We start from the raw sequence: 13,924 nt of genomic DNA, 5'->3' as shown, positions 1-13,924 counted from the left end.
TTGGCCTAGATGACATTAGACATCCCAAATCTTAGAATTCATAGTATAACTTTAATAGCGACATCTCTCTTAGTTCACTTTTTTCCTCCTACCTGAAACCAGATCTCTTCTCCAAACAGCAATGAATTAGGCCAGACAGGCTTGAAGAATCGGGCAACAATCACACCAATGCTAACTGTTGTCATCCATGCAACAAACATTAATGCACCTGAAAGGAATACACAGAAGACATTTGCAAAGTGTTTTAGTTACCAAGTAGCCACTTCAGAGGAAAAAAAAATATTCAGTTACGTGGCTTCAGACACTCAAAGAACATTTTTCAAGCTGTTCATGTTTCTTTCATCGCTAGCCTGAACCATGAAACTGTTCTTGCAAGGCTTCCTGTAAAAGCAGTCTTCAAGTTTGTACACCTTCTTCCACTGAGAAAGGGAAGAGGAGATGTGTACAAGAAATGCCCCAAGCATTTGAGTAGAAGACAGAGGGTGTTTCTGTAAGAGAGGCCCACCAGCATGTTGGCCCCCCACCCAGTTTTCCCAAGTATTCTCCGGAGCCAAGCCTCTTCACCTGGAGCTTCATACAGAACTTGAAGAGCCTACGAATGTCCACTATTGCAGAAGCTGCAATAAGACCCCACCACACCAGCTACAAGCCAGGAACCGTATCCAGTCCTCACAAACCAAAGAATTCACTTGCCATGGGTCTTGATGAGAAACGGGGAGCGGGATCCTCCAACATCCTTTGCAGGTCCAGTAACATTATACTTGCCAGTTGTGATCAGAGGCTGTCTGTAGTGTTTGTGGATTGTACCTCCTGCACAAGAGAGTAAGAATTGATAACACATTATTGGCAAAGGAAAGACGGGGAGAATTATCTCCACCCTGAAAGGTATTCGGGAGTCCTTTCATGTACGCAGACCAGCTTCTTCTACGCCATTTCAATTTTTCAGACAAAGACAGACAAAAGAGAGAAGACTGGATCATAGGGCGGACCAGAACTCATGCAAAAGCAGACATATGTCTGTGGCTGGTACCAGTTGCTTTAGCTATTCTTAAAACTGCTAGCAGTCCTTTTATTTTTTAATGAAAACTATAAGCCCTTATATTTCATTTCAGTTGGCAATGTTCGTGTCTTGGGCCAAGGGACAACATGTTCAACTTTATGTGCCTATAACACGGAGGTGGAGAACCTATGGCCCTCCAGGTGTGGTTGGACTCCAAATCCCAATAGCCTCAGCTAGCATGGCCAACGGTCAGGGATGATGGGCGTTAGGGTAGTCACAACATAGGAAGCTGCCTTATACTTATATTTAGCTCAGTATTGTCTACACTGACTGGCAGAAACTCTGCAGAATTTCAGACAGGGAGTCTCTCCCAGCCCTACCTGGAGATGCTGGGGACTGAACCTGGGACCTTCTGCATGTAAGGCAGATGCTCTTCCACTGAGCTATGGCCCTTCCCTGTCCATCAGTATCTGAAGGGTCACAGGCTAACCACCCATGCTATAAGAAGCTGTGGGGAGAGGTTGTTACAGGAGACCAGCTTCACACAAAACTGCAATTTCAGATGTTGCATAGAAGAATCAGTAGGATTATTTTCATATCCAAGAGGCCATATACACCAGAGGTAGCTAACCTGTAGATCAGCGACATCTGATACAGCCAGAACTGCCATCATCTCTGACGACTGCCCATATTGGCTGGAGCTGATGGGAGATGGAGTCCAACCATATCAGGAGGGCCAGAAGTTAGCCGCCCAATATACATAAGACCATGAGATAGCAATTCCTTGAGCTGGGGAAGCGGAGCAAAGAAAAGCCTATGAATAAATGTTAGCAAAATGGTTCTCTGTGGTTTCTCTAAAAAACAAAACAAAACACTAACAAAATTATAAATCTGCAAATACTTTTCCTTCAGTTTCAAGTATTTGTTAGCAATGGGACAAGAGATCCACTAACGCTTGGAACTGAAGATGGCAAAGTACCTGTGGGTTTGTTTAAAAAAAAAATTAGTTAAAGAATATTGGCTTTGAGAGCGCAGCATCATTTCCAGCAGCTACCAGAAGGTCACATAAGCAAGGCATGAAGAAGATGTACACACTTCCATGTTAAGACTTCAAAGTTTAGTTAGAAGCTCAGATTCATGCAATTTGAGGGAGGGGAACACCTTTCCTCCTGTTGGAATATGTGGTTCAACTCAAACTCGTGAGTTGAGGCTACATGAGGTTAAAAGGGTAGGCAGAGAGACCTCCTGATTGCTAGGCTAATACCTATCCTTTGATCTCCTGCTGTCTCTTCCTTCCAGCTAGACTGATATGCATAGGATGTTGACCACATCTCCTTCCCACCTTCCTCCTTCTTTCTCTTGAGAGGGAGAGCAGACATCTTCTCTTTGTCTCTCCCTCTCCTCCAAGCATGAGGGAAAACACTAGGCTTAGTGTTTGCATCTCCAACTTAGCTAGTTAGCTATATGTAGAACTCTTTCCTATCAAGTATGTACTTCCAGAATAAAGTAGTTATTTCTTATTTTAAAGCTTAAAGTCTCTGACTAATTCCAGGGAAGGTGTAATCTTTAGCAAAGATTCAAATACACAAAGCTCACTCAGATGCTCAAATACCTAATTTCGCTACTCTGCAACACCTCCAAGGAGTTCAAAGCATTGTAGATGGTTAACACTCTCCCTCACACTAACCCTTTGAGGTAGGATAGGCTAAGAGGCAAGTGATTGGCTTAAAATCATCCAGTGAGCTTCGTGGCTAAGTGAGTGTTATAATCTAAGCATCCCCAGGAGTAGTCCGATATCTAACCACAGTTTATAACTGTTATTCATAACTGGTGGATTACACAGTTCATAACTGATAGACAAGGATACTTTACTTTCCTCTATTTTCTTTCAGTTCCAAGCTTACCTTCACTGACTTCACCATCTGCCAGAAATATGTAGTAGTCTGCATCCAGGTTAAACCTCCCTTTAAGAACAGGAAGGCGAATTCTTCTTCTGAAAGAACACTGGATAAGGCCATCAGCCAGCCTCCATGACATTTCATCCAGAGCAGCCTGGGGGGTGGGGTGGGGAGAATTCAATGCAGATTTAGCATTTGTGCCTCCAAAGCTAAACAGCCACAAAATAGGGTTTGTAACATGCCCAGTGCTGCTATCAAAAGCCTTACAGGTGATCAGTTTTAAGTTTGTCGGTATTATCAGAATAAGCATGCCTGATCCAAACTGGATTCTTGTTAGGAAGCAGCCACAGACATCTAAGATATTTCCAACTGTAAACTTGGTGCTTACCCTCCCTCCAAAGGATTTCTCAGCCTCATCCTACCAAGATCCAGAGGGAACAGAGACATTTTTGAAAGCTCAGGGACCACTATGGCCAAGAAACATTTTTCAGCCAATTGGGGGGCAGGAGGCTTGCCAAGCAATAGTGATCAGAAGCAAATGAAAACTGGATCCTTCAAACACACAAGCCAGTTCTCCTCCCACTAAAGATGACTCAAAGAGTCCATTAATACCTGCCGTGAAAATCCATTTTTTCAGTATTCAATTTGTCACTTGACAGTCCACATTTGAGCTGTTTGTTATCAGTTTGCCATATTTAAGAACTCTGGAGTTTACACATCCATAAAGGTGGGGTGTGGTATTTTAAAGTTATATCAGTCTTTCGCTAAGCTCCGCCTGTCACTCTTCCCTTATAAGTGCATTGGTCCACGTCATATCACGTTTTACACTCTCCTGCCCCCCAAAGGAACTGTACAAAAGTGAAATAGCATTTCCATAGCTGTGCATAAAGCAGTTTGTCAACCAAAGCGTGTAAAAATCAAATATGAATGTTCAAAAAAAAATCCCGCACACACCCTTCAAAAACAATTTTTTCCCTCATAATAAATGGCACGTTCTATTTTTGACATTAGTGGTTGTGTTGTCTGCTACTTAAATGGTTGTTAGACAGTTTTTTTGTATGATTGCAAAATCTGAAGAATACAGGATTGGTGTACAACCTGGAAACAGCCTAATTCAGCACCTGAAATATAACTGGCTACTAGGGAAGAAGAAAGGGGGCATGGACAGATGATGGAGGAATACTTGTGGACCACTGGAAGATTCACAGCAATGTGTCTGAGCAACTGAACGTTAATGTGATAGATAATCGATACAGTAAAGCTTATCAGTTTTTCAGCAGTGTGCCAAATGCGGATTTATCAACACGGAAATCCAAAGTCATATGGACGATGGTGAATTAATGAGGACACAAAGGAATTACATTGAAGATTATACAGTGGTATGGATGGGTCCAAAGGAAACCATGGTTTTTATCTTTATTTACAACCCCCAGAAGCTTGTAAATGCCTAGAGGAGGGATTTGTAGTGACTTCCTAATTTTTAGCAGCACCAACAAATAGAAACGTATAGAGCTTGATAAGGATGGGAGAGCTACTTCTTAAATTAATTATTGGAAAACATTAGAGACATTTCCATGACAAATATATTGGTCAATGTTAGGACCTAGAAGTAGTCAGCAGCACTGCTGGCCTTCCCTGTGAGATCCTTCCAATCAATGGAGTCCAAACAACCATGAAAAGCAAAGCAGCTGCACGCTATAGAAAGAGTTGACTGAAAGCCAAGCCAATTGCTGCATGGTGCCTTATTCCACTTTAAGGAACAGAAACAGTTTCATTTAGGGACACTTTGCTTGTACATAATAAATCTAGAACTCTCGTTTGCATGGTGTATAATTCTGAAAGAGACATATGGTATATACACGCAGAAGGAAGCCAGATATTGGCTGGATCTTCCTGTCACCATGTACATTGCTTCTATAAGACTGCATTTGTCTTATATAATAATGTGTATAATTAGAATCCATGCCAGGTTTTTTAAATAGAGGTGCACAGGCAAAGTCAAAAACTCCAAGATTCTTGTAGCAAAAACATTTCTTTTAGTTTACTGGCTCTTTGTAGACCAACTGGGTGAGAAACCTAGGCTGCAATCCTAGTATATCCACTTACCTGAAACACCACTGAACCTAACAGGGCTTATGTCCAAGTAAACATGTATAGGATTGTACCATTCATAGCAGGAACATGATGAATTTAATTCTGTAATTTGTATTTTTTTTAAGTGTCCATGGAACGAGTACCTCTGAATCAAACTCTGGATAGGCTCGTCCAATTAAAGAGGCTGTCTTGATTTCTACATGATGGTCTTCACCAATGCAGAGGTAGGCATCATCACCACCACCCTGCAAATAATGCCAAGGAGATGGTTAAGATTGCATTTCCAGGTCATGCAGATCTCCATGTCTGCACAGGGCCTTATTATACAAGCAAGGCAACTGAAGATCGAGAAAGCCTATCGAGCTTTGGCTCACCATTTAAGGATACATTCAGTGAAGCACCTATTTAGCTACCATCAATTCAACCTTAACTTACAAACGTAGAGTGTGGCTGGAAACTCTGGTACTAAGACATTGCAAAGCTTTACCCTTAAGAGTTTGGGAACTCGAATAAGTAGTGAGCTGTCAATAACTGTATTATTACCAGCCCTGCCCACCAATGCAAACAAAGCAGGTTAAAGATTTTAATTGTTTATTGCACTTGCAAACCACTTTTCATTCAAGCAAATCCTATGGCAGTTTACAAAACAAAACTGATTTGATAAAATATAAGTTATCAATAAGACATCTCACACTAAATACTTATTCACTAGTGCACGTAGTCTCAGGGCTGCATTGCATACCATGCAGCTGAAAACACACATTTACTATCGCAAACTCATGGAAGAAAATTTTTGGCTAACTGCTGCTCCTTTGCTCAAATAGCCATATTGAGTATTTTTTGATGGTTAATTCATAAATATAGTTTTAGGATTAGGCCCAGAAAACTATGCAAAACTCCCCAGATGAGTAAAAGGATTTGACGGCAGAATAAAGGTTACTAACCATCCACTGATCATGAGACAATGCAAACGCAGCATAGCCATCACTAGGTCCACTCATTTCAACCAACATCAAATCATGATCTTGTTTGAAGGACAGAAAGAAGCAGTCATTGGCTTTAGGATCACAGCTCAAAGGGTTTCTCACACAGAATTTCTTACTTCCACAGTCTGAAGCACTGAACTAAGGGAAACAAGAAGCCAAGTTATATTACTTAATAGATCACTGCTTGAGAAATAGCTGACATTCTGGAAAAGGCACTAACATAGTTGCAGGATTTAATAGAAAACCATTTCCCACAACCACACATTTCTACCTAGCAATTACAGTTTTTTTTGCCATTATTAAGCTGCAGGCCCCAAATCAACATCACAGCGTTAGAACTCTGTAATTTTGGGTACGCACTACAATCCCACTCTTGTCCTAGGCAGATACTCCATTGATTGTTCAAAACATTCCATTAACAGGAGTATAATTAAAGGCTTTCTGAATCATCCCAAACTGCTCTAGATAGTTACACAAGCCCCATAAAGTTTAGAGTGATTAAAAAGGAGGTCCCTATGGATTTTAATGAGCAGAAAGGATAGAAGTATGTTTATTTTGCAGGAGTCTACGTGCAAAAAGGCTACAACTAATAATCATTTAAAGAGGTTACCCCACAGTTCAGTATTTGAGGTAGCAATATCCATCTACGTTTCAGAAATGGCAAGATTGATAGTGAATACTTGACAAGAACCAAAAGGACTTAAAGGAAGCTCCAGATCTAATCTATAGCTGCTACCCAAAAAGGTGAAACAAGATTCAATATAAATCACATGACAAGTGCCAACAGCATCATGAAGAGGGTTAAAAGTGTGGTTTCATTGTTTGAGAACAACTCCATGAAAAGGCAGGCAACTATTTGAGCCAAGGATTAGACATTCAACAGGGGAAAACATTGAGCCTTGGAAGCAAGATTTCAGATCATCTTGATCCCAATTTGTCATGAAGATTCTTAATGTAAGATTTCTTTTCAGCTAATATACAATTCATGTGTCCAAGATGTGATAAGGTTTAGTAATGTTGGGCACCTCCACACAGCACATCACTGCCACCTGGGAAAAAAACCACACAGTTTGAGCTAAATTCTAGCCCTGGTAGCATGTCTGGTGGGGATGCAGATAAGTTTTGGAGGTTACATTGACACCATGCATTTAAAGCACATTTATACCACTTTAAGAGTCATGACTTCTTTCTTTACCACTCACAGAGCTACATTTCCCAGCACCTTTAACAAACGAACGAACTAACAAATCACTCTCTAGGGGAAGTCCTGTGCTTCAAGTGTATGGTGTGGATGTGACCTAAAAGTCATCTGGTTATGGTGGTATACTTAAAGTCAATCCATGCATGACTCAGCATATGCCATCAGTCAACTGAAAAGGAAGATGGAAAATGAAATTTTGCCTAGACTTCAACATGGGCCAAAAAGGCACCTTCACTTGGGGGACGGGGGGACTGTGTGACTGGACCTCCACCTCTTTTTCAGACTGCAATATTAAATAGAACTTCCCTAAAGTCTGGTCATGAGCTCAGCACTACTTACTGGTTGGGTTAGATGAGAAATGGGTGAAGATGTTGGAGCGGTCACATCAGTAGCCATGGGTGTTGGCAAGGTTGGTGTATTGGGCTGGGAGATTGTAGGACCAGGAATTTTCACCCAAAATATTCTAAATTTTTCTACAACAGTTACTCTGAAAACAAGACAAAAGCTATACTTGAATCAAAATTGTATGTTGTTCTCTTTCACATAAAGTCCCTCTGTAATCCAAAACAGATGCTTCAAACCAGCTTTCCCCAACCTGGTGGGGAAACCTGGTGTTTTGGGGAGTCCTTTTCCATCAGCCCCAGCCAGCATGGCCAATGGTCAGGAATTACTGGAGGCAGCCCAAAAACATGTGAAGAGCACTAGGTTGAGGAAGGCTGTTATAGATCTATTCAGATGTTAATTTACTAGGAAGTGATCTCGGTATACCTCTTGTTGCAAAGGAAAAAATCATGGCTGCCACCAATTATGGGTCTGTCCCAGAAATAATTAGTTTCAAATTACAGTGTGAGATACCAGATGTTTAGTTGGGCAATGGAGGAAGGTTTGTGTACCCAAGACTTACTAGGCCTTACTTACATCTCCCTGCAAGTATTAACAAGGTCTGTGTGTCACAGGAGCCACATATGACAACTGAGTCCCATATTTAAATATTGGGAATTTTGCAAATTTTTGCAGATTGAAGACATTGGCTACTTGAGACTAATGCATAAGGAACTACAAGAACTTAGGCTACTCAGGAAGGTTGACCAAGTCAAAATGCGTTTGGCATTTGAAGGGTTCATAGAACTTCATTGAAGAACATTGATTATTATTTTTATTGCACTGAGTTTTTCATGTTTTTATACACATCATTATATAAAACCCAAAACAAAATAGCTAGAACCAATAATAAAGGTTGTGTGTACAAGCCACAATTTATAAACGCAAAACTCTTAAAACGTTCATAAGGAGAAAAAATGCAAAATATATTATCTGTACTTACATCCTCCAATGATTAAGAAAGTGCAAAATGAGTTGGCAATCTTGGAGAGCTCATTATTGACATACTTTGGAGTCCTGTTTAACTTTTCATTTATTTGTTTTGCATTTACACATTGTTTGGTTAACATTTAGCAGTGTTTTGCATTTTTTGTACTTTGAGTGTTTTCCATTTATAAATTGTAGCTTGTACACACGTCCTTTATTATTGGTCCTGGCAATTCTGTTTTGTGTGTTATGTTGCATCACCCAGAACCCCTCCTTTGTTTCTTGTGTTTATACACATTATTGACATATGATGATTACTATATTTTTGTTCACCGATTCAGACATCTTACAGTTTTGTAGCTATACAGCTTCTGTGCAAGGTTGTAGTTTCTAAGCTTTTATACTTTTGTATCCTTGTTTTTAATCTTTGCTTTTATGATAAGGTCAAATCCCAGGCTTGTATAAATATAGCATACATGTTTTGGCACTACAGCCATTAAGTGGATTCTACAAAAAGGTGGAAAATAGTATATTCTCTCTTTATAGCTGTTTTACCTTGAGTTTTGTATTGTTTAAAACTAGGAAACAGTGCGCTCAGAATAGAAACAAGTTCAAGGCTTACAGGAACATGGGAGCTGCCTTATACAAGTCAGATCATTAGTCCACCTGAATGCCGACTGCACTGACTAGCAGTGGCTCTCCAGGATTTCAAACAGGGCTCTCTCCCAGCCCTACCTAGGAACAGAATCATATAAAGCAAATGCTCTTACCACTGAGCTACGACCCTTCCCCACCCATGAGCTACAGCTTCTTTCACAAAAGCATTGCTACTTTGGTATGTATGTCTTGAAAGGAGACAAAGGCTGCAATCCAAAACACACTTACCTGGGAGAAAATCCCATTAAACCCAATGGAGCTTACTTCTGAGTAGACATGTATTGGATTGCAGCCTACCCAAAGAACATTCAACCAAGAGATTCCAACAGAAGGTGAATTTTTATTTTTAATGCATACTTACAGAAATTGTATTCTCTTTGGTGCATTTCTAGGAGCAATCCAATAGGCATCTAGATGGGTTTTCTTGGATTTACTTCGATGGCTAACAGCTGAATTCTGCAACATACAGATGCCCCGTTTAAACATTACACAATGAGATTATGCAGACTGCTCAGTTTGTGAATCATCTAAATGGCTACAACAGCCTACCACAAGCCACATTTTAATATTTGACTTGTATCATAGGCTTATTGACATCATACCCCGAAAAGGTAATGGTCCTCAGAATGGATTGGAAGAAAATATTTCCCTCACCACCACTAATTGTTTCCAGTGCCAAAAGCAAATCTAGATGTGATCATCTAGTGAGCTTTACACCAAGCAAGATTTAAACCATAGTTTCCATGCATCTAGCCATGATATCATAATTGGAGTCGCATGAATTTTAATTCAAAGTACTTCAAATTGGCTTGCTTCAGACTTGGGGTTGATCTGCATATGTGTTTTACAAAGGTGGAACAAAATCTTCAGAAATATATCCAAAATAGAGAGCAGAGCATGTACCAGTTACCCAGAGAAGACATGTGTTATTTGTTATTTCACATTTCTATGCATTATAACACAATGGGCTGTACTACCCAGAGCTTGGAAAAGTTACTTTTTTGAACTACAACTCCCATCAGCCCAATCCAGTGGCCATGCTGGCTGGGGCTGATGGGAGTTGTAGTTCAAAAAAAGTAACTTTTCCAAGCTCTGGTACTACCGTGTCTTTTACAAAATAAGCGTCCTTGGTTCAAAGTCAACTGAGATACTTTCATCCAAATTGTTTTTAAAAGATGTGTTTTAAATTTTAGTTACTGTAAACCACCCAGAGAGCTTCAGCTATGGGGTGGTATATAGATACAATAAATAAATAAATATACTATGGGAAGCACAAAATAAAAATCTCCATTTAGAGATTTCCAAGTCAATTTCTAGTATAGTACCAGCCATTGACCATCTTTCACAGGGACACACCAGTAGTGGGAGCCCTAACATTGAAACGTTGCCTGTAAAGGAAAAAATTATGATAATCTCAAGACCAAACTTTAATCAGTTTCATTTATACAACCTTAAGAAGTAAAAAAAAAGAAGGTATTTCAAGAATCAAATGAATTATTCCTCCTATGGCATGCTTATGTTCCAAGTAGATACAGACAGGAAAGAAAGTAGCATCAGCTGCTGCAAGGCTAATCAGTATAGGTCTACTAGACAAGCCTGCTTCCTAAAGCCATCCTGAAGAGGCAGGATCCCTTACCTTGGCTCGCCCACAAGTGAGGAGCTGAGATATTTTCTTGTTGGCTAGGGCAAATGAGCCAATGGCAGGGCCCCCCAGGTTCGCAGCATCGCGAGCTTGTAGAAAAAAGCCTTCAAAGACAGGCCCAGACAAAGTAACTGAAACCAAAAGCAGAGGGAGAAAAGAGATACGCTTCAGTTACATTACCAACCCTAACCTAATAGGCAAATACCCTTTAGCTCACATACAGGTGGTCTAATTAATGGACTGGGGAGTCACAAGCGGCCTTTCCAAAAGTTATCTACAAGCCACATCTTTTAGGAGTGCATGCATGTGTTCTCACGTGGGTGGGTGTACCCCTGTATAAGTGGCTCTAGCACCTGAACTAGACACTACACAAACACCCCTATAGCTACAGCCTAAAAGAGGCATCATTGTGTTCTCCTTCCTCTCACACATATGCATCCCCTCAATTACCTACGTCCAGTTTCCTGACACTGCAAGTTGCTCAGGGCCACCGCTGCCATTGGCATACCAAGGCAGCTTCCTCAGACTGCAGATTCAGCGGAGGGGGAGCAAAGCTGTGGCGATATATTGGGAGGACAGAGTGGTGTGTGCCAGGCGGTCTGCCCTCCAATCACTAAGGCAACCTTCTGCCCTTACAGTGGAGGATACTGTTGTCCCATCACCAGTGTGGAAGTTGTATCATAGGGTACCTGACATGGGAGGGTGCCATCTTCTCCTTTGCCTTGAGCAGCAAAGTATCTTGGGCCAGTTCTGGGATTTCTCCACCAGCAGCAGTCAAAAGTGTGGTGTAGGGTCAAGAACCTCACAGTTCAGACCACAGGCAAGCTATACAGTATTATCAAGCAATGTGGGCAAGCCACATGATCCTCATTAACATCTAGTTCTGACCTCCCATGTGTATGCACTCTGTTATTTCCATGATGTCACAAGCGCCTCTTCAACGTACAAGAATGAAAACAGATTCGATTCCTTTCTTGTGTGGACATGTCTTTCCCTGGAGAGAGATCTTACACCTATGATCCTTTTGAAAGCCAGCTCTGGCTGACACCACTCAGTGGCAAGGAATCAGGTGAACTGGAACACAACCCACAGGGCTGCTAGCTTAAAAAAAAAAGCTAACACTGGCCCCGCTCATTCCTTAACAGCAGCTAGGCACACAGAAATTTAAGTAAAGTTTTCCCCGCTAAGAAGAAACAACTAATCCCAAGCTGAATTGCTCATCTATCTGATTTTTCCTTACACAGGCAAATAGCTGACATCTCAACTCCCCAACCATCTCAACTCCCCAACCTATATAATTTCCCCTGATAACTATTGCTTCCATGAAAAGAAGAAGCTGGATGTATATTTTGCTCTAGCTGCTATCAAAAACAGGGACTGCTGATATCACATTCCTATAAATATTTCTGTGCTCCATGTTCTGGATTAGACTATTGCAATGAACTGTATGTAGGGCTGCCCTTGAAAGCAATTTGGAAGCTGAAAGTGATGCAGAATGCAGTAGCCAGGTTGTAGGTAGAGTCGGCTGTGAGACTGCATACGATACCTGGTCTGAAGCAGCTGCACTGGTTGCCTATTAGCTTCCAGCCTAAATCCATGAGTGTTTAAAGCCCTAAATGACTTGGGCCCCAAATATATGGAAGAGTGCCTCCTTCACTACAGACCAGCTCAGGAATTAAGATCAATGAAGGAGGCCTTCCTGGTACTTCTGCGGCTCCAAGAGGTCTCAGGGGTGATGGGTCATGAGATGGTCTTCTCAGTAGGGGCCCCCAAGAATGTGGAACTCTCTGCCCATAGAGATGCATCTAGCAACATCTCCTGACAGCTTCCATCAGTTGCTGAAGACATACCTCTTTAATTTGGCCTTTGAGAATTGAGTTTTGTGTCCTTCCTGTAATGTGTAAATTATTGTTTTGAGGATACAAGAGGTTGTGGTTTCTATTGCCATTCTTAATTGTATAGCATTTTTATACATTACAACCTGGCCGGGGAACTTCTGGTGAAGCACAGGTAAGAAATACAGTCATTAACACAATAGCAAGGCTACTCTCAAGCAGGGCTGGAGTCATGGGTCAGTATTGTCGGGTACCTGCCAAGGCCCACATCACCACCAGCCCTGTCGCTTTGCTCCTCTTCCTCCGCGACAGTGCTTCCTGCTCACCCGCCCCTTCCGAGCAGAGGCAAGAGCAACAAAAGAAACAGTTGCAGCCTCTGTGTGCCTTGCCCTCTCCTTCCAAGGAGTGGTGCAGATTGGACCCCAAAAAAGAGGGCAAGTGCGTGGGCAGGGATGGCACAAGCAAGGGGGAGCTGAGGGCATCTTACCCACAAAACCTGGAGCACGGCACCCAAGTATTTGAAGAAGGCAACCGCAATCGTGGAAGACAGAGATGTACTTTCTTGCCACAGATGGCAACAAGACAAGAAGATCGTACATACCTTTCACATGATCGCCCGGTTTAAATTCTGTCACATTTACTTCAATGGTGTGCTTCAGAAATTGCTGAGGCGAAGAGTGTCCATGAAGAGGCATCATACTATTGCAAGCCTCTTCCACTTTGCCATCTGGGTATCCAGCTGATGGGCCAGGAAGGCAGGCAAGCACCCAAGCAATTAAAGCTATTCCAGGAGATTCCATCTACCAAAAAGGAACAGTGAGACCAACATTTCTGAGAAGAACAGACTTGGGAATATACTTTTTTTAATATTTTACATAAGCCTTTTGATTGGAAGAAATAGAAGGTCATTGCTGGGAATCCCTCCTTTAAAGTAGGATGCTCTACGTAGCCAGTTTATCAGATTTTTCCCCATATACCTTTTTCGCATCTTTGTGTATCCTCACCACAAACCTATGAGGTAGGCAGAGGATAGTGAGTTTCATAGCAGAGTTGAGATTTGAATCTAGGTCTCTACAGCCCAAGTACAACACTGTAGCCACTATGAGGCACTGTCTCTCCTTTACCTATTATCATCTCACACTTGCAAGATTTAGACACCTGCAATTAACTCAGTTTCTTTCCCAACTGAAGGCAGGATAGCCATGTTTTCTTGAAGTGCCTATAATAACCTTTAGAAGGTTCTGCAACTGAGCTGTAATTCAACAAACCTACATGTTTTGGGTTACATTATCTCCTCTGTCTA

The 13,924-nt window shown here is 41.5% G+C and overlaps 1 protein-coding gene across 3 annotated transcripts in view; it reads right to left on the bottom strand.

The window, feature by feature from the left end:
• The window catches only part of LOC133387896 (ferric-chelate reductase 1-like), a 38,637-nt gene that overhangs the window by 12,669 nt on the left and 12,044 nt on the right, over nt 1–13,924 (bottom strand). For all 3 annotated transcript variants that reach the window (XM_061633694.1, XM_061633692.1, XM_061633693.1), the window contains exons 2-10: nt 13,223–13,421; nt 10,781–10,917; nt 9,506–9,600; nt 7,519–7,666; nt 5,937–6,116; nt 5,136–5,237; nt 2,905–3,052; nt 694–810; nt 93–208 (exon numbers count right to left, since the gene is read on the bottom strand). In XM_061633694.1, the coding sequence (XP_061489678.1) occupies nt 93–208; nt 694–810; nt 2,905–3,052; nt 5,136–5,237; nt 5,937–6,116; nt 7,519–7,666; nt 9,506–9,600; nt 10,781–10,917; nt 13,223–13,421 (1,242 nt within the window). The remainder of the gene's footprint in view (nt 1–92; nt 209–693; nt 811–2,904; nt 3,053–5,135; nt 5,238–5,936; nt 6,117–7,518; nt 7,667–9,505; nt 9,601–10,780; nt 10,918–13,222; nt 13,422–13,924) is intronic.

This window comes from Rhineura floridana, chromosome 6 (genome assembly GCF_030035675.1).
Source record: "Rhineura floridana isolate rRhiFlo1 chromosome 6, rRhiFlo1.hap2, whole genome shotgun sequence".
NCBI classification, from domain to species: Eukaryota; Metazoa; Chordata; class Lepidosauria; order Squamata; family Rhineuridae; genus Rhineura; species Rhineura floridana.
Note: the sequence above shows the minus strand (reverse complement) of the source record. Positions and strands in the feature narration are given on the sequence as shown.